Raw genomic sequence first — 20286 nt, forward strand, 5'->3', positions numbered from 1 at the left:
TCCCCCTGGCTAGCGCTTTGCCTTACCGCCTCGGCAGCGCTCCAGCCCTCCTCCTCGCTCTCCGTATCCTCCCCTTTCACGATCACTTTGCTTAACTCCAGTTCAATCTCTTCTTCAAGAGCCAGATCGCCCTCCATAGCGAGTCAGCCGCCGGGTTGGGTTAGGCTGGCAACAGCCTGAAGTCTCAAAAGGGCTTCTTCCTGAGCATGTGCAGAAACGCGCGTGTGCGTGCGTGCCTCTTTTATAGCATGAAGCGTGGACGGGGAGAATGAATGGGATGCTCCATAGGGCGCTGGGAAGCCGACGCCTCCGACGCCATCTTTGATGTGGGCGCGTAAAGCCGTTGTTCGGTCGCTGGCAAATTCAATTTATGGTGGTTTGTTTGGGGTTGGGGGGAAGCGCATGGTTAAGTGAGCGCGGGCTGGCCATTTAAGCGGATTGCTGAAGACTTGTTGGGAATGAGATAGGATATTTTTTAAAAAAGCAAACAAACACAGGTTTTAAATATTGCAGGCTGCTCCAAATATTTAGATCAGTTGGACAATAAGTTACAGTAAACTATTAACCTTCCAAACTAATAATTCAGAGCCCCATTTCTCCTTTCTGAAAGCCCTCGAGATCTACCGAGAAAACTCAGGTGAGAAGGTCACCCAATGAACGAGGCCTTTTATTAATCTTAATGGAAAATATGGCCTCATTGCACAAAAAAACAAAATCCATTTTTATCCCAGCATTAAAGTTGCTGATTTTCCTTTTTTTTTTAAGAATGGCCATACACTAATGTTGGCATTCACTAGGGTTACCAACTGTTCCCTCTAAGCTGAGCAGGTGTCCTCCAGCTGCATTGCTACCACTAGGGGGTGGAATATTTTCAGTCGCTAAGGACAGGTATGCTCCCTGGAGTCCTGCAGAACTTGCCTGTCCCTCACAATTGAAAAATGTGACAGTAAAACAGCACCCTCTATTGGTGAGACTGTGGGTGGAGGACTCCTGCTCAGCTTAGAGGGAACAGTTTTCAAAACCCAACACTTTGGGTTTGGAAAAGCTTCTGACCGGACGCAAATGCGCAGATGCATTCACACATGCGCGGATGCCATCCAGGTGCACAAACAGGTTAAGGGGGGGGATGGGGTGTGAAGTGGGCGGGCCTGGGGGCATGGGTCCTTCAGAAAAATCTGGTAACCCTAGCATTCACGCATTGCTATTTTCAAAAATTACTGTGTGAGCACTTACTGATGTACTTATTTTGTTGATGGTAAGGGCTCACGTAGTAATCCTATTAACCTATTACTCGTTCTGAGCTCGTTGGGGAGAGCGGGATAGAAAACGAATGAAATACGTAGTGTGGAAATGTAGCTGTGCTGATTAACACTGGCACGCCCACTCTCCACCCCGTACCAAGAAAGATAAAAGAAAATTTTTAAGACACGCCAATTTGTCAGTTACCATAGGATGCCCGAGTGTAGGGTTACCAGACATCCAGGAAAACCCGGAGATGTCCTAATTTTAGAGGACTGCTGGGTGCCCGGATGTTTGATGTATTGTAGAATACTATACATCAAACATACACTTAACTTAAACACACCTTCACCAAATATAGAATAAGAAATAGAAATATGTAAAGAAAAAAACAGTAAATCCCAAGGAACTAGATTCTGCATGCAGTGTAAGAGGAAAGATTGAAATATACATCTGTCCCCATATGACTTATAACAAAGACTACACACCATTTTAGTAGCCTTCCTCTGGATCGACTCCATCCTTTTTATTTCTTTTTGAAGGTGTGGCCTCCAGAATTGTTCACAATATTCTAAATGAGGTCTCACCAAAGTTTTATACAGGGGCATCAATACCTCCTTTTTCCTACTCTGCCTATGCACTCAAGCATCTTTCTAGCTTTTGCCATTGCTGTTTCAACCTGTTTGGATACCTTAAGATCATCACATACAATCACACTCAAGTCCTGCTCTTCTGTCATGCACATAAGTTCTTCACCCTCTAAAGTCTAAACTGTACTGTTCCTTTGGTTTTTTTGCAGCCCAAATGCATGACTTTGCATTTCTTAGCATTAAATTTTAGCTGCTGAATTTCAGACCATTCTTCAAGCTTTGCTAGGTCTTTCTTCATGTTATTCACACTATCTTGGATGTCTACTCTATTGCACATTTTGGTATCTGCAAAGAGACGTATGTTCTTTGCTTTGAGTCCGATGAATAGCGCGTTGCAGTAGTCCATGCATGAGAGTACGAGGGCATAGAGTAGTTGGGTAAAGTCAGACTCGGGAAAGTAGTTCCTTATTTTTTGGAGTTGTCGCAGGTAGGAGAATGAGGACGATACCACCTGAGAGATATGGTTGGAAAAATATAATAATAATAACAACAACTTAATTTTTCTATACCACCAACACCCAAAAAAGTTCTAGGCAGTTAACAAATAAGAGAACTGGACAATCAGTGATAAGATACAAATGAATAAAAAGCACAAATACAGTAGCATCATCATCAATCAAGTAATAAATTTGTTAAACAGATAGGTTTTAACTAGTTTCCTAAAAGAACAATAGGATACAGCTTGACAGATCATATCGCCTAACCAAGATTGCAATTTACCTGCTTGAAAGGCTAAAGTTCTTTCAAAAATCTTCTTATAGTGACAGTTTTTTGGATTAGGAAAAGTAAGCAATATGTGTATCACCACTCTAAATATCTATAAATATGTATATATCTATCTTGAAGCTTATACCCTAACCATATGTGCATACCAACGGTCTAGTCATTAAATAGCAGTTCTTTAAAATTGCTACTTATACATGTAAATGGTGGAAAACCTTCTGAAATTGACTCTGTAGCCTCCCAGGTTATGTGCATAGTGCTGGGAATCAATGCTAAACATGTACTGTAACTTTGTCCCCTGCCCTAATTCTGCCTATGATCAAAGGATCCTTGATGTGGTCAGAGAAAAAGCCTTCCAACCTTTCAGTACTCAGTTTAGAATCAGAGCCCTACAAATGATCCATTACCACTCCTCTTTGATCTAGCAGACCATCTCACATCTGGCAGCTCTTCCCAGGGAGACCCATGCACAACTTTTTAAAGACTCCTCCACTTAGGAACCAGGATCCCTAGTTCATTTTCAAAGAGGCCAGTTTAGGAGCCTGATTTCTCAAGTCACCTTCAAACCCTTTGAAAATTGGCCTATCACCATAACTTCCTCCACAAAGGATCATGGCTTTGTTTGCTCATGGTTGGACAGTTGGTCTGGAAGGAAAGCTGTCTCTAATAGGACAATTCCTCTCTCCATATCTCCTCATGTACCTCCACATGGCACTTGGAGGTAGAACTGGGGCTGGGTTAAACATATGAGTACAGCTTGGGAGAGACGGTTGTTTACGATATTGTTAATAAATGCATTTATTTCACTTATTTTTTTTTCTTTTAGGGGTCTTCATTGAGTGTATGTCCACATAAGGGCATTGTTGACCCCTTCTCAGTCATGGCCGCCCTGGTTACTATGCAACTTTAAACAAGAAAACAATTGAGAGGATCAGAGAGGTGTCTTGTTGCATATGATACTTTGTCTTAGATCAATGTAGTCATCCTAATATCTAGAACCTGAACTTTTACACCAGGGTCCCCATTAACAGAAAGTCCAATAAAAGATATCATAGTCTACGAAGAATCAGACTCTCTCTTGGCCCAATCTATCTACTATAGCTGTGCGTTATGATTTTCAACAAATTGACCTAATGATCATTTACTTTTTTTTTTTAATAAATCTTTATTCATTTTCAAAAATTACAACAAGTGTACAATAATCCATCAGAAATATATTAATTAATCACTTGATAATCTTATTTGTAATCTTCCAATACATAAATATAAAAGAATCCCACCCCTCCCTCCCATATACTAATAATTAACAATTATCAATTCTTATCATTCATACTCCCACCCTCCCTCTATCTTTTCCAATACTGAGGTGTTTAAGATGTCTGATTATTAGAATAAATAATCAATGGCCCCCAAATCTTTTTAAACTTATTATAATTACCGTGTTGTATAGCAAGCACCCTTTCCATTTTATAAATATGGCATACTGAATTCCACCAAAAAGTATTCGAATTCGAATCAAATGGAGTTTTTAAAAAATATTCAACAGTTGTTACTACCACTGGCTGCTACTAATTTAGTGGTGGCTGGAGATTTCAATGCTGTAATGGATCCAATTATTGATAAAAGGCCAAGTAGAATTATGAAATCATTAGGGTTAGATAATTTAATACAGTCATGTGATTTAGTTGATATATGGAGTATTCTTCATTTTAATGATCGAGAATTTTCATTTTGTTCACAGGTCCATAATTCATTTTCGAGAATTGATTATATTTTTGTTTTCAATAAATGATCATTTTCTTAATCACATTTTCAGAAACCATTAAGAGTTAATACTGGAAAGCAACTGTAAACAAAATGAACATGAAGGATCAACTCTCTGTACTGGCCTACTTTTTTTGCATCCTCAATGGCCTTTTCCTGGTAAGAACCAATACTTGATTTGTAGACGGATGACACTGTGTAATCTTTTGGCCACAAACGGGTTATTTTCCTTCTTCCAGATCATAGGTTTCTTACAAATGGGATTTGGCATGTGGATTTTATATGACAAGAACAGTTTTTTCACTGCTTTAGGTGAGCAACTTTATATGTTTTTGATATGCAGGACTGCAAAAATTTTCAAATATATAGTTTATTCAGTAGGTGGCAGTGCATGTTTAAAATGTGACATAAACTGAATATTCAGATAATACAAGACAAACAATTGTTGTCAGATATTTCCTTATTTTAAAGAGAAGTGCATCGGTGTATTTAACAGTTCTTCATGCTAGATATATACATGTATATATATTAGATTATTTCAGTAACAGTTGTTTCAGATAGTTTATTTTCATATATTTACAACAGCTGTCAGTAATACACTTAGGCCGTCTTTTACTAAGGTGCGCTAACCGATTAGTGCGTGCTAAATGCTAACGTGTGCATGTTAGTCTAAGGACACGTTAGCGTTTATTGCGCACTAATTCAATTAGCGCGTGCTAATCAGTTAGCGCACCTTAGTAAAAGAGGGGGTGTATTAGATTTAAAAAAGCAAATATTTTTATTGAACTATAACTTAAAGTAACCCCCTTTTTTACTAACGCGTAGCGCGGGTTTTAACGCCAGCAGCGGCAGTAACTGCTCCGACGCTCATAGGAATTCTATGAGCGTCAGAGCGGTTGCTGCCGGTGCTAAAACCCGCTCCACGCATTAGTAAAGGAGGGGGTTATTGTCAGATAGTGAGCTACTTATAGCCTCTTTGTGAAACTGTGTTTTCAATATCAGATTCATATTGAATTCAGTTAAAGATTTCCTCTGAATTTTTTAACAAGCTACTAAAATCAGGGTGACCTTGCACTGTAGTTTTCCTTTATTTTATCCCTCAAGTGGGATTCAAATACTTTCCATTTGCATTGCAAGCACAATTAAGGTGGTATTTGAAGCTTAAGTGGATTGCTCTTAAATCTCATTTTAGGGACAGATAAAACAGAGCAGATAGAGCCCATTTTCCGGTCTTATTAATAGATTTATTTTTAAAACCTGAAAATATCGTGAATGAAGGAAAAAGTTGAAATTCCGTTTTTACAAGATTAGTATGCTATAAAGTTTAAAAGCATAAAGAAGTGTGTTTACGAAAATGTGATAAGTTTGTGCACGTACTGATCCTAATTATGAATGTTAAGGTACAGTAAGTGCCAAGCCAGAGTGCTAAACACAGTTTATGTTTATTGAAAGCTTCTAAACTGCTACTAATGACTGGGGAATCAATTCAGAGTGGTTTACATGAGCTTCTGTAATGGTGTTACAATACATGAGCTTCTCTAAATGTGTTACAATACAGAGTTAGCATTTTTTGAGATGGTTTTCAATACAGACACATTTATACCATAGTCAATCATCTTACGTATATACACATATAATACTACTATTGTGTACTATATTCATATTAAATCCTACTTATTTGCACACATTATACCTGTATCGTGTTCTATATTGTGTTCCTAATGGGGACAAGCCGACTATCTTCTCTGTGTTGCTTTATTAGTTAAAGTAGTCAATGCTGGCAAGTAGAAACTCCATGCTGTAGCGGGACAAATAGCCAATTCCCCTCCCCCTCCCCCTGACAGTCAAGCAACCTTTGTCCCCTTCTAAGTCTAGAACCCCCTCCAGATCCCCTTTCAAAAGTCAAGCCCCCTCCCCCATTGATCCCCTTCCAAAAAAGCAGGTCTTCCTTCCTGATCCCTTTCCAGAAGTTCAGACACCCCAACCTGGGAACTCCCCCTCCCCCCAATCTAAACCCACCACCCGATCCCTACCTGACTCTATTTCTTGGAACTCCTAAGAAATCCCACGGCGGCCATCCATGGTGGGATAGTGGGGCCTCGCAGGAGCAGTACCCGTCTGCTTAGTTCAGTCGATTTCAAGTTCAAAATGGCAGCTGCTGACATTACTACCACTCTATTACCAATCATTTCTGTAGCACTGCTAGTCGTATGCAGCGCTGTGCATTAAAACATTCAAGACGCAGTCCCTTATCAGTAGAGCTTACAATCTAATCAAACAGAAAAAGTAGGGGGTCAGGGAGTTTCTCAGGCAAGTGGGGGCTAGGAGTTAAAAGCAATCTCGAAAAAAGTGTCCACTTCTACTAAGCTCTTTGACGTAAGGAATTTAATGTGACTGATTCCTTTTTATGAATTAAGCTACCTTGAGTGTCATTTGGAAAACTAGACTAAAAATCCCCAAAACTACATTTATTGAGTAGGTTTAGCATGCGATACAAATTCAAGATCATTGATTTTTGAGGGACTATAATCACTTTAAATCTCTGCCCACCAACTACAAAATTCTGGAATCTGTTTAAAAATAATGTGTTGTTGCAATATATACATGGTTTGTGAGAACAATTTTTTAAGGCACATATTATACTGCTTTATACACAGAGACTATGTTGTTTTTGTACTGTTCCAGTCGGGGGGGTCTAGATTTTTGGAAAGGGGATCAGGAGGGGAAACTTGACTTTGAGAAAGGGCATCAGGGGAGGGAACTTGCTTTTTGGAAGGAAAATGAGGAGGGCTTGACTTTTGGAAGGAGATCGGGTTGGGTAGATCTTGATTGTGGGAAGGGTGGATGGGGGAGTCACAGAGGATCAGGCCTAGGCAGCTGTGCTATTGAACTGCCAATAGCTCTGCTGCACCTACCTACTTCCTCCGTGCTATAGGCATTCATGACAGCTAGTGCTCGGCTAGGACCCATGCGCTAGATGTCACTAATGATCACTTCTCTATTCTGCCCCGTCACACCTACTCTCCACCCCTACGAGTGTCAATCAGCTAACACAGGATTTTTACCACTCTGGCTGTTTTAACATGCACTAGCCATTAGCACATGGTCGTACTAATAGGGTTTTTTTTTCCAATTCTTTATTCATTTTTTCATCTTACATCAAGTGTACAATACATCAATTGAAACATATACATCACTTGAAATTCTTTTCTAATATCATCTTCAATATATAAATTAAGTCCCTTTCCCACCCATCCTTTCCACAAATATTATAAAACAAACATATCTCACATATAATAAATTGAAAAACATTGATTTAACCAATAATACTAGTACTAATAGTTAACACATGGCAAAACCCACTTTAGCTTCTTTAAGCAGCTTAGTAGACGTGTCTCTTAGTCTCACAACAGAACGTTTATTCTGAATCTTTTGCCATTTTGTTTTAGTGTATGCAGACCCCCAAAATAACATAATGATGGATATAGCTTACACTTTGCTGTGCACTGGAGTTTTCATTATTGTACCTTTTGCCGTGGGATACCTCGGTATCATAAAGGAATCCAGATGTTTACTTATTCTAGTAAGTTTGGTGTCCTGTTTATCAGTTTTGAGTATGCTAGACTGAATTCATCATAAACCCTGTGGTCATCATTAAGAGAGCAATTCTGTGGCCTAGAGAGCACCTGGTAGGAGCTTATTCTATAAATGAAAGAAGGCATCAACTTTCCTTTATAGACTATTAGCATAACAGGTAATATTTATGTGTGGTATTTAGGCGTGACCGCTTACACCAGTCATGGAGCCTAGCTAGTACTCTATAGTGTGAGTCCTGCCCAGGCTCCACCCACATGTATGCTCAGACAACTCCTCATATCAACCACTTATCACTCAGAGCAATTTTTTGTGTGTACAAATCAACAAGCACAGGCTTTCTGGAACGGATTCTGTAAACAGCGCCATGATCAGTGGCTGTCTAAAAAACGGTTGCCGATCGCATATCAGTCATGCAATGGTGCCATTTACAGAATTGTGGCTTTTGTCAAAGGTAGGCCAGGGTTCTAAAGGCCTAGATTTCCGGCACCTACCTTTGATGAGAATCACATCTATGGAAGCACATTAGAACACCTAAGGTCGAAGTAGGCGTGGTTAACGCCAGAAATGACCTTAGGCATTCTAAGGTACCTCTGTAGACTCGATGAAGGCACCGTTTTTCTCAGTGCTGGTAGGCGCCTACATTTTTGTATTTAAAGGATTTTTAATTCGCTTTTAAATGACTTTACCTATTAAGTTAAGTGCTGGTAGGGCGCCTACCGACACTTAACTTAAGGCACAGTTTATAGAATATGGACCTCTGTGCCTTTGCTGTGAAGCAGCTAGAATCTGAGACTTCGCTTAAAGCAATTGCATCGAGACACAGCCTACTTTCATGTAGGGGCTCATAGAAGCAATTAGCTAACAAAGAAAAGTCTGATGTTTTCACAAATGGTTCTTGGATCCAAATTTTCTCACATTAGCCTTTTTTTTGCCAGTGAAGAAAATGCAAAGCTTCTTTCCTTTTGTTTATTCTTCCTTCTCTCTTACATGTAGCTCTGAATGCCTTGGTAATTCCACAAACTTGCTTGTTCCTTTATAATGTATTTATACAATTTCTCTCATGCCGGGAGTTCCATCAAAACCAAAGCATCAAGATTCTTATAGTGCCCTATTGGTCTCAACAGAACTGACTTCTCTACAAACTGGCTTTTCTATCTCTTCATAAGCTGATTCACCTCCCATCATTAGTATCTTAACAGGAGGACCACCTTCTTCACCAAGACCTGAAGTCTCTTGCTCTCAGAGACTGGAGATTGAGAAATCTCAGATTTATACTCTCCGACCCTGATTCTGTAAATGGCGCCTTGGCTAGGCATTGCTAGATTGGCAGCACCTAGCTGGGTTCCACGCAGAACTCAAAATTTGTTAATTTTCATGGTAACTGAAAACACCATTAAAAGCCAATTAAAAAACAATTAATGTAAGTTCCAAGAGGAAATCAGCGAGGCCCTTTGCGATGCTTATATCGAGGCACCTACTGGTGCCTACCAGAAAAATAGGCATGGTTAGGAGCGAAGAATGGGCATGGAATGACTTAGGCGTTTGTATCTGTGTTAGGCACTGGTAAATTAAGCCAGGAAAACCCTGATCTAATATACTGGTGCCTAACATTATGATGTCTACTGGTGCCTAAGTCGAGTTTGGCTTTGCTAGGCATGATTCTATAAAAGACACTTAACTGTTGATAGACAACTGAACAAAATAGCATCTTTGAAAGGAAGTTCTGGAATGAGAAGGCATAGGATGAAGTTAAGAGGTGATAGGCTCAGGAGTAATCTAAGAAAATACTTTTATACAGAAAGGGTGGTAGATGCATGGAACAGACTCCCGGAAAAGGTGGTGGAGACAGAGACTGTCTGAATTTAAGAAAGCCTGGGTAGGCACATGGGATCTCTTAGAGAAAGGAAGAGATAATGGTTACTGTGTATAGGCAGACTAGATGGGCTATTTGGCCTTTATCTGCCATCATGTTACTATGTTTCTATAACATCTTAGCCTATAGGAAGAAGAGATGCAAATGGTAAGAGCCTTAGCCAATAGGGAGAGGAGAAGATAGTGGATGCTGCGGATGAGCAGAGTGGATAGGTCATTTGGCCTTTATCCGTCATTTATACTGTAGAATCAGGGCTTCTGTGTTCAATAGCCCATCCAAGTAACCTGATAGCTGCTAGGAAGTCTTCCACCAACTGAACATATGTTTTCAAATGGAAGAGATTTTTAATCTGGTGCAAACTAATGACAATAACTCTATCATGTGTCTTCCTATAACTGTATACACAGAACCTTTATAGAATAGCACTTAGCTTGGATTCCCATGCCCAAATACGGGCACAAGGCCTGGGGCAGTGCCCCCCCATGTACTCCTCTCGCACCCCTGCTTTTTCTGTGCCCTGCATGCCACACTTGTGCCCTCCCTTCCCACCCCTGTGCTAGTGCGAGCAGCTTCTCCAGCCTACTGCTCACGCTGGCATTGGCTGTTCCTCTGATGTCACTTCCTGACCTCATGACCCGGAAGCGACTTCAGAAGGAGCCAGACTGGTGCAGACAGCTGGCCAGAGTAGTTGCTTGCACTAGTGAAAATTTAAAGAAATAAGAGGGGCAGGGAAAGGAGGTCGTGAGCATGGCGTGGGGGAACGGAGAGGTGCTGGCGCCCCGACCAAGATGGCGCACGGGGCCACTGACGAGGACTTACACCTGCTAGAATTTAGATGTGTAACATCAGACTTAACGCTAGTATTCTCTAATGGCAAAGAAAACATGCAACTGCCAATATAGAATTTACATTTGGGGCCATATTCTGTATATGATACCTAAAAACTTGGCACCGAAAAGGACAGTGCTTAGCGCGATCCCATAAACGCCTCTGAAGTTCTGCACAGTTTATAGAATCACACTTAGTGCCCTTGTGCTTAACTACCACGTAAGCACACCCATTTAGGCCAATGAAAACCAGGCTTAAATATCTGCATCTAAGTTGTGCGCAGATTGGGTGTATTCTATAACTGGGCAAATAACTTTTAAGAATGCCCATGATCCTCCCCTGGCCATGCCTCCTTTCGAGAATCACGCAGTAGAAGTGACATCCACCACTTTATAGAATACACTTAGAAAGTTGCATGTAACTTCTTTTTTTTTAATATTCTTTATTCATTTTGAAAACTTACAGCAAACGTACAGGAATATATCATTAGTAACAACAATAACACTTGTAATTCTCATATAATTCTACAAACATAAAAATTATATCCCGTCCCACCCACCTTCTTTCAAATATTATAATCAATTATATCATGAATATAATATAAACACATAATATAGTGAAATTTCCAGAAAAACTCCCTCCCACCCCCCAATGTGTACATATATTCATCCAAGGAAAATGATGTTTACTCCTTACAATATCATTGCAATGGCCCCCAGATCTTTATAAAATTATTATAGTTCCCTTTCTGTATTGCAATTGCTTTTTCCATTTTAAAAATATGGCATACCGAATTCCACCAAAATGTATAATTAAGATTAGTATAATTTTTCCAGTTATTGGTGATATGCTGAATAGCAACCCCAGTCAAGATTAATAATAGTTTGTTATTATGTGCTGATACATGTAACATGTTGCATGTAACTTCTAATAAGGCCTAGGTTCTCTAAACCAGTGTTTTTCAACCTTTTTTGGGCAAAGGCACACTTGTTTCATGAAAAAAATCACGAGGCACACCACCATTAGAAAATGTTAAAAAATTTAACTCTGTGCCTATATTGACTATATATAAAGTAATTCTCTTGAATAGGAATCAAATAAACACAAAGAAAGTATTTTATAATGCTGCCACCGCCAACAACACCGTTGGCGGCGGTGGCACTCAAGTGGCTAAAGAGCCGCAGTTTGCCGGCCTAGGGACAACATGGAGGGTGGCCAGCTGTGCACCCCCTTGGGACGTAAACCCGGGGTGGGGCAGACCGCCCCCCCCACCCTGGTATGCCACTATCTGTACCTCACTCCCTCCCTATGACCAAAAATTCTCCTTTCTTCTATTCCCCGTGTACACAACCATCTCTTTCCCTCCCTTCCTCTCTCCAAAGTCCATGCCTTCTGTGTCCAAACACTCATTCCCTCCCCCACCTCAGCATCTCTTTCCCTCCCTTCCTCTCTCCCAAGTCCATTTCTTCTGTGTCCAAAAACGCATTCCCTCCCCCACCTCAGCATCTCTTTCCCTCCCTTCCTCTCTCCCAAGTCCATTTCTTCTGTGTCCAAAAACGCATTCCCTCCCCCACCTCAGCATCTCTTTCCCTCCCTTCCTCTCTCCCTCCCTTCCTCTCTCCCAAGTCCATTTCTTCTGTGTCCAAAAACGCATTCCCTCCCCCACCTCAGCATCTCTTTCCCTCCCTTCCTCTCTCCCAAGTCCATTTCTTCTGTGTCCAAAAACGCATTCCCTCCCCCACCTCAGCATCTCTTTCCCCCCTTCCTCTCTCCCAAGTCCATGCCTTCTGTGTCCAAAAACCCATTCCCTCCCCCACCTCAGCATCTCTTTCCCTCCCTTCCTCTCTCCCAAGTTCATGCCTTGTGTCCAAAACGCACTCCCTCCCCCCTTTTGTGTTCCGTGTTTGCCTCCCAGCCCATCTTTGCAACTTTCTCAGCAAAACGAAGCTCAAGCCGCGAGGCTTGTCTTCTGCTTCCTGTCCGCCCTGCCGCACACAAATAGCCGAACGGAAGTATTCTCCGATGTCAGCGCTGACGTCGGAGGGCAGGCATTGCTTAAGCCCTCCCTCCGACGTCAGCGCTGACATCGGGGAACGCTTGCGATCGGCTATATGTTAGCTGCAGGGCAGGCAGGAACAGAAGACGAGTCTCGCGGCTCGAGATGTATTGAACTCCGAGGGTCCCCCGTCCAGCTCTCTCCTGTCCAAGTGGGGCGGACCGCCCCTCTCCCTAGACTGGTGGTACTGCCCTGATGGCGGCCCTGACCGTACGGCACACCAGGCAACATCTCGAGGCACACTAGTGTGCCGCGGAACAGCGGTTGAAAAACACTGCTCTAAACGGTGCTGTTGTCAGCAGCTGCCTTAAAAGCAGCCACCGATCGCGTGTCAATCACACAACAGTGCCGTTTAGAGAATTGCACCTCCGGCAAAGGTAGGCACCAGAAATTTAGGCCAGGGTTTTCAAGGCCTACATTTCTGGCACCTACCTGTGACATGAATTGTGCATTTTACAGCACCTAACGCTACTTCCGACGTTAGCAATGCCTACAGTGGCATTAGGCTCTGTAAAGCGTCTATGTCGGTGCGATTCTGGCGCCATTTTTTTAGGCACCGGTAGGCGCCCTGAAACTTGTTTTAAAAGGTCTTTTAAATGGTGTTTTATACTTAGGCATTGGTAGGGCGCCTACCGGCAGCTAAGTTAAAGTGCCGTTTATAGAATTTGAGCGTGAGTGCCTATTAGCATCAGTTATTAGGTGTTAATTGTCAAGTACTGTACTATTTCTGGTTAATTATGTTGCATGCACAATGTGGGTCACACTTAGTGCATGCCTTAATCCAGGCCTTAGTGCATATCATTCCAGTGTCCAGCTTTGGGTGACCTTTTGAGAATTACTCCCTGTATGTCTTTGCTGAACAAGAACTGTTCAAAGCTGCAAAGCGGCCACAATGCTCGTGCGTAACCACACATACTATGTCTGTGACTCTTGAGTTATTCTTTTAAGATAGCACCTGTTTCAGATAAGCAACTTGATATTCCTTTATAATAGTGTAAGTTATATAGCAACGTTTTCAAACAAACTTGCCTGATCTGTAATCTCTTGCCTTTGCTTGTCTTTTTTTTTTCTAGTACATTGTAATAATTGCTCAGATGGCCATCTTGCAGTTTTCAATGATTATTCTAATACTCTTACAAAAAAATAACGTATGTAAAATAGTGTATTTTATTTTTCATATTATTTTGTATCTGCTGGTGTATTAAATATATAAGAGGAAGATGAACCAAAGTTCTGCTCTGGTGCAAACATTTGTTTTTCTATATAATAATGAACATTTTGCCTGTATTTTCAATGGGAGGATTTTGAGCAATTTATGCATGGGGCCAGGTATTGATGCATGTGCAACAAAGAGGCCTGCATAATAAGATTACACTTCTCCCTCCGTAATCACGGTTTCAGCAATCGCGGTTTTGATTATTCACGGTTTTTAGTTTGCTGGCTCCTTCCCCCAAATGACATCAGCTTGCATAGAGAAATTGCTGATTCCAAGCGTTTACAGAGAAAATCGTTGATTCCCAGCACTTTCTTCACCATGTTTTGCCTCTCCTTCAGGAACATGCCAGGTCTCCCACCATGTTATTCATGGTTTAACTATATTCACGATGGTTTTTAATAGAAAACAGCGAATAACATATGAAAAAGTTATTCGCGGTTTTTTTGTATTTGCGGTTCTGTTAATCCCCTATCACAGCGAATACGGAGGGAGAAGTGCATGATGAAAGTACCTTTATGGTATAAAATTATGGCTTGCATACTTAAAGGGTCACTTACAAAGTTGGCATAAGCGAAAAGATATTTTTGAAAAGAATGTAAGGAGGGTAGTTATCAAACTGTGTTGGGTACTACTTTGCATTAATTGCCTTAGCACAGTGATTTGTAGGTTACCCCATGGTACATAGTAATGAGATGCAAAATATACAAATGCATGTTTATAAAGCTGGTCATTACTATGAAAATCCTATAACATGGTGTGTGGTTTCAGTGGTATGATGCTCTCAGGTCGCATCTTAAAGGGGCCACCATAGTGAATGTAAGATGCCCTCTGAATACTCTCTCCCCAGTCACATACTTCCCTTCCAAATAAATTTACCTAGCTGTTACTGCCCCTCCCCAGTTCAGTGACCCTCCCTTAGAGTTGCTCCCCCACCCTGAAGTGGGTGACCATACACTCAAAGTGAACTCTTAGGCTAAGCCCCAAACTGATATGGAAATCTGATCCCTGGTGGTAAAACTATGAGACTAAGCTAGACCTCACCAATGCCATTTTAGAATTGGCGCTGGCAAAAATGACAGTAGATTGTTCCTACCCAGAACCAAAGAGACACCAAAGAAAGGTCCAGGTAGGCCTGGGAAATAACAACTATCTGTGGGTGGGAGGACTTCCATTGGATGGAGGGACATGCCAAGAGAAGGGCCTTAAGTTTTGGAGATCAGATCCAGATGGGGAGGAGACTTGGCATATGAGGTCATTTCTGGGTGGGGGTCACTTCTAAAGGGAGACTTACAGGTTAGAGACAACTCTGGGGGAGCTTATATTGGAAAGGAACATCAGTATGGGGTGCCACTTTAGAAAAAGGGATAACAGCTGAGGGAGGGGGGAAGATTTTGGAAAGTAGGTGACTGTGGGTGCTGCAGGGATAATCAAATGTTTTACTAGACATCCTGAACGAAACTTGGACGTTCTGAGTTAGATGATGTATAAGTTCCAAAAAGGTATTCAAAGTGACCAGATAACCACTGCAGAGACAAAGTAAAGACCCCACACACACTCCCCCAGTGTTCACTAACCCCCTCACACCCCCAGAAAGATCAGAATAAAAAAGTACATACCTGTCTCCAGAACATCAGTACCTGGTATATGAAAGCCTAGTAGAGCTGCACACAAGTGCCTTAAATAGCCTGAAGTGTGGGCTAGTGAACCATAGAGAAGAGTAGCAAGTCCCATAAACCAAACTAACTGTTACATTTATGGTAGAAAATGAGAGCCCATCAAAAAAACCCTAAACTCTATTCTACTGCCATATAGGTGCCACCTGCAGCCATAAGGGCTATTGGAGTTGTAGGCAAGTGGGTATAGTGGTTTTTGTGGATGTTTGGGGGGGCTCACCATAACCTATAAGGGAGTACTGGTGAGATGTTTGTGTGGCATCCTTTATGTGAAGTTTACAACAGTGCCCCATAAGGTGCCCCTCTGCTCTGTTGCCATGTCTGGGTGGCCTGTCCATTATAAGATTGGCCCCTCCCATGTCCAAATGGTCTTGTTCTGGGCATTTGAGACTTGGACAAATTTTTGGTCAAAAATGTGGCATAAAGATAGATATCCTGGCGGTCTGGGCGACCCAATGGCCTGGATGTCCAGATAGATGATTTTCCCCCCCAAAATATTTTAAATGTATTTTTCGAAAATGGCCATTTTCCCACTGCTGACTTTGGGTGTTTAGCGCCACACGTTTTCAAGCTTGGTTTAGAACTAATGTGGTCTCATGTGATGAAGATGATATAGGAATCAATATATGCATACTAGGATATTATAGATAGTTCTATAGCGTTATAGAATCTAGTTACTTTATCAATTGCATTGATCTCACCCATCTATGAGGACTTATATTCTGCTCTCCTCAGAGAATATCAGTTAGGCAAGCAATTCTGTTTTCAGAAATACTATGAAAAAGCTTTAAATATTCCTTATATTACCAAAAGATAGACATATATTTAGGACCTCATCTGGGCATGTGGATGTAGGTTTTTTCTTAATGAAAACAAAAACTGTGGATGTTCTGGAGATAATTTATTAAACACTGACATATAAAACTATGAAAATTCAATTTAAAAAGTACAATGATAAAAAATACTGTGATAAAAATCCAACCGGACCCTACACGGTCCGTGTTTCGACGAACACGCCTTCCTCAGGGGTCCAATGGTTTGCAACCTCACATATAAAGAATTGGACTGAAAACAGTCTATTGTCTTTAAACATGTGAGCAAAGAACACCACAGACAAGCTGAAGTAGCAAAAAATGCCCATCTGCATTAACCATTATCTCTCTCCTTATTGGCTGAGGCTCTTAACATTTGCATCTCCTCTTCCTATAAGCTAAGGCTCTTTACACCTGCATTGTGAGATCATAGGGCTTTATGGTTATAGAAACATTGTAACATGATGGCAGATAAAGGCCAAATGGCTCATCTAGTCTGCCCAACAAAGAAAAATGGGGAGACCCAATGATCCACAGTGAAAACAATCCACTGATGAAAACAAAAACAAAAACTGGTTACAGATGTTCTGGAGATAATTTATTAAACACTGACATATAAAACCATGAAAATTCCTTAGCATTTTTTTGCTACTTCAGCTTGTCTGCGGTGTTCTTTGTTCACATGTTTAAAGACAATAGACTGTTTTCAGTCCAATTCTTTATATGTGAGGTTGCAAAACATTGGACCCCTGAGGAAGGCGTGTTTGCCGAAACACGGACCGTGTAGTGTCTGGTTGGATTTTTATCACTGTATTTTTTATCATTGTACTTTAAAATTGAATTTTCATGGTTTTATATGTCAGTCTTTAATAAATTATCTCCAGAACATCTGTATCCACAGTTTTTGTTTTTGTTTTCATCGGTGGATTGTTTTCACTGTGGATCATTGGGTCTCCCCATTTTTCTTTGTTGGGTTTTTTTCTTAATATCAATACCATTGATAATTAAGGGGTCCTTTTATCAAGCTGCGATAGGGGTTTAACACGCGTTAAACTGCCTGCCGCGCTAGCCGCTAATGCCTGCATTGAGCAGGCGTTAGTTTTTTAGCCTGCCACGGGGGTTAGCGCCTGATGAAATGTCCAACGCGCTAACCCCGCTAGCGCGGCTTGATAAAAGGACCCCTAAAGCAAAGTCTATTTAAAAATACTTAAAAAGACAAATGCAGATGAGTTTTGTGTTGTGATTAGAACTATTGTAACACAACAGTATTTATTTAAATAAGATTTATTATTTACAGATCATGAACAAAATGATATCAAACTTTGAGCTACTTATCTTTGAGTATGGGGATTACAGTCTTTATGAAGAAAAAAAGCATTCCTGGGAACTTCTGAATATTGTACAGTCCTCTGTAAGAATGATTTTCAAAATTGAATATAATTTATTGTCAGGGAGATTATGATATGAAAGCATGTTCTCGGTGATAATATTTTAGCTGGAAACTACTCATATACAGCCTGAAAATCCATGGATAATAGAATTATGGTGGTTATTTTAGAAGCCCTATTCATAACTGACATGTGTAAATACCGGTTTCTGTATATGTAGCAAATGCTTTAAGGCCCTGATTCTGTATAGGACGCCCGGGAGAGGTGCTACATATACAGAAACCGGTATTTACACATGTCAGTTATGTGCAAACTAGTCAATTAGGTGCTGCCAACCTTAATGTTAATTGGAGTTGATTGGCACAAATTTGGATTTGTGTATGCTTCTGCCTATACACTAACCCCCCTCTTTTACTAAGGCGTGCTAGCTGATTTAGCACGCATTAAATATTAGAGTGCGCTAAATGCTAATGCATCCATAGAATATAATGGACATGTTAGTGTTTAGTGCGTGCTAATATTTGGTGTGCGCTAAAATGGCTAGCGCTCCTTAGTAATAGGACCCCTAATCAATTACACTGAAGACTCAAAATGTCTTATGGAAAACACAAAAGGTGGTGTGGCCATGAGAGGGGCATGGGCGGGACATTGGCACCCTCTCCAAGGTAGGGAGAACGAGAGGACACTCTCTAGAGTTGAAAGGGGATAAATGTTTTAAAAGCTAATGTGTACATATGTCAAGCTGCACTTTATGCAGATATCAAGGGGATGGGACTCGGGCAGGGCAAAGGGAGTGCAAGCCCATGCCTTAATTTACGAACGTCAGGATTTACAGCTGCTGATGGGCACCTGTAGGTCTTCTAAAAGTGCTTGTTTTAGGCAGCCTTTTACAGAAGGACTAAGGAAGGTATCTTCAAAATATCATGCAACATACATCACATACTGCATGGAAATTCAGCAGCCCCCCTTATCCAACTCTTCTCAATGGCATGGTCTACCTCTAGTAGAATCCTTAACAGAATACAACTAACTCTCCCAACTACAAAAAAAATCTCCAATACAGGCGTATTTTTCATTCTATGCTAACCTTCCTGGGCGTAAAAACTTGGAACAACCTCCCAGAAACAATCAGAATTAGAAACTAGCTATACAGCAAGGAAATTATAATAGTTTCAAAAAGATTTGATTGCATATTCTAATGATTAGACACCTTTTATTTACATAGGACTATATTTAATGTGGGGATGGGGAGGTATGTTATGTGATTTAATGGGTTTATTCCTGATGAATGGGATGGGTGGGGGAGGGGTCTTTTTTATATGCATTTGACAATAACTGTTAGAATGTCAAGTGATTTGTACAAATTATTTGATTGAATTTTGTACACTTGTTGCAAGACTTAAAGCTGAATAAAGAATTTAAAAAAAAAGAAACTAGCTACACCTTATTCCGGAAGAAACTGAAAACTCTTCTCTTCTCTTTGATACCTGAATCTACATGAATCTCTCAAACACTCTCCCTGCAAGTCAGTTACCGTCCTTTAAGTTCCCCTTTCTCCCTGACACCGCCCTTCTCTTTTTTTCTACCTTCTTTCTGTAGGTCGCCTTGAGCCTGCATAGGTATGCGCAACGCACAATTAGAAGATTAGATTAGTGGTTAAAGCTACAGCCTCAGCAACCTGAGGTTGTGGGTTCAAACTCAAGCTGCTCCTTGTGAGAAGAGGCTTGAATATCTGCATATGTCTGGAATATCTGGAAGTAAAAAAAGATAGAGGAGATATGATACAAACAAATCTATTTCAGAGATGGAGAAGCAATCAAACTAGAGGACATAAGAGGCTGGCGGGGTCCTAGACTTAGGAGTAATGTCAGGAAATACTTTTTCATGGGGAAGGTGGTAGATGCCTGAGATGCCCTCCCTCTGGAAGTGGTGGAGGCAAAAATAGTGTCAGAGTTCAAATATGCAGGGGATAAACACAAAGGATCCCTAAATAGAAAGAGGAGAGTTTTGACACAAAATTCGACAGGTCAAAAACGATATCTTCATTTATGATGTGCAGGAGTGGTGATTAAATGGAAGCCTAGCAGCGGGAAAGGAAGATGATGTTGGACAGACTTCTGTGGTCTGTGTCCTGTATATCGCAAGACGGATTTGGGGGGAGTGGGCTGGAGTTAGTTGTTTCAGCAACCAGCCATGGGGCAGTGTAGCTGATGCCGGATAGACCTCTACGGTGCGGCAAAAAGGATCAAGAGCAATTATAATTATTTTATACCACTTTCAAATTGACCGAGTACAGATCTTACCTATCTTGGGGAGGGGGGGGGTAGACATCTTGTACTGAAACTTAGCAAGTAAAATGAATAATTGCTGGTTTGTTGGCTTAAGAATGAATGTGACTGTTGGGCAGGCTGGATGGACTACACCGGTCTTTTTATCTGCCATCATTTACTATGTTGGAAACAACTAA

The 20286-nt window shown here is 41.0% G+C and overlaps 2 protein-coding genes across 5 annotated transcripts in view; one reads left to right on the top strand and one right to left on the bottom strand.

The window, feature by feature from the left end:
* Nucleotides 1-170, bottom strand: part of LRRIQ1 (leucine rich repeats and IQ motif containing 1) — a 289414-nt gene extending 289244 nt beyond the window's left edge. For all 3 annotated transcript variants that reach the window (XM_033951658.1, XM_033951656.1, XM_033951657.1), the window contains exon 1: nucleotides 27-170. In XM_033951658.1, coding sequence (XP_033807549.1) covers nucleotides 27-137 — 111 coding nt within the window. In that variant the 5' untranslated portion in view covers nucleotides 138-170. The remainder of the gene's footprint in view (nucleotides 1-26) is intronic.
* A 14-nt stretch (nucleotides 171-184) lies between these two features.
* Nucleotides 185-20286, top strand: part of TSPAN19 (tetraspanin 19) — a 42274-nt gene continuing 22172 nt past the window's right edge. Inside the window, exons 1-5 of one of the 2 annotated variants that reach the window (XM_033951662.1) lie at nucleotides 185-637; nucleotides 4429-4535; nucleotides 4616-4688; nucleotides 7826-7959; nucleotides 13804-13878. In XM_033951662.1, the coding sequence (XP_033807553.1) occupies nucleotides 4470-4535; nucleotides 4616-4688; nucleotides 7826-7959; nucleotides 13804-13878 (348 nt within the window). In that variant the 5' untranslated portion in view covers nucleotides 185-637; nucleotides 4429-4469. The remainder of the gene's footprint in view (nucleotides 638-4428; nucleotides 4536-4615; nucleotides 4689-7825; nucleotides 7960-13803; nucleotides 13879-20286) is intronic. The other variant, XR_004540104.1, reaches the window with a different exon arrangement.

Source organism: Geotrypetes seraphini, chromosome 7, assembly GCF_902459505.1.
Source record: "Geotrypetes seraphini chromosome 7, aGeoSer1.1, whole genome shotgun sequence".
Taxonomy (NCBI): Eukaryota; Metazoa; Chordata; class Amphibia; order Gymnophiona; family Dermophiidae; genus Geotrypetes; species Geotrypetes seraphini.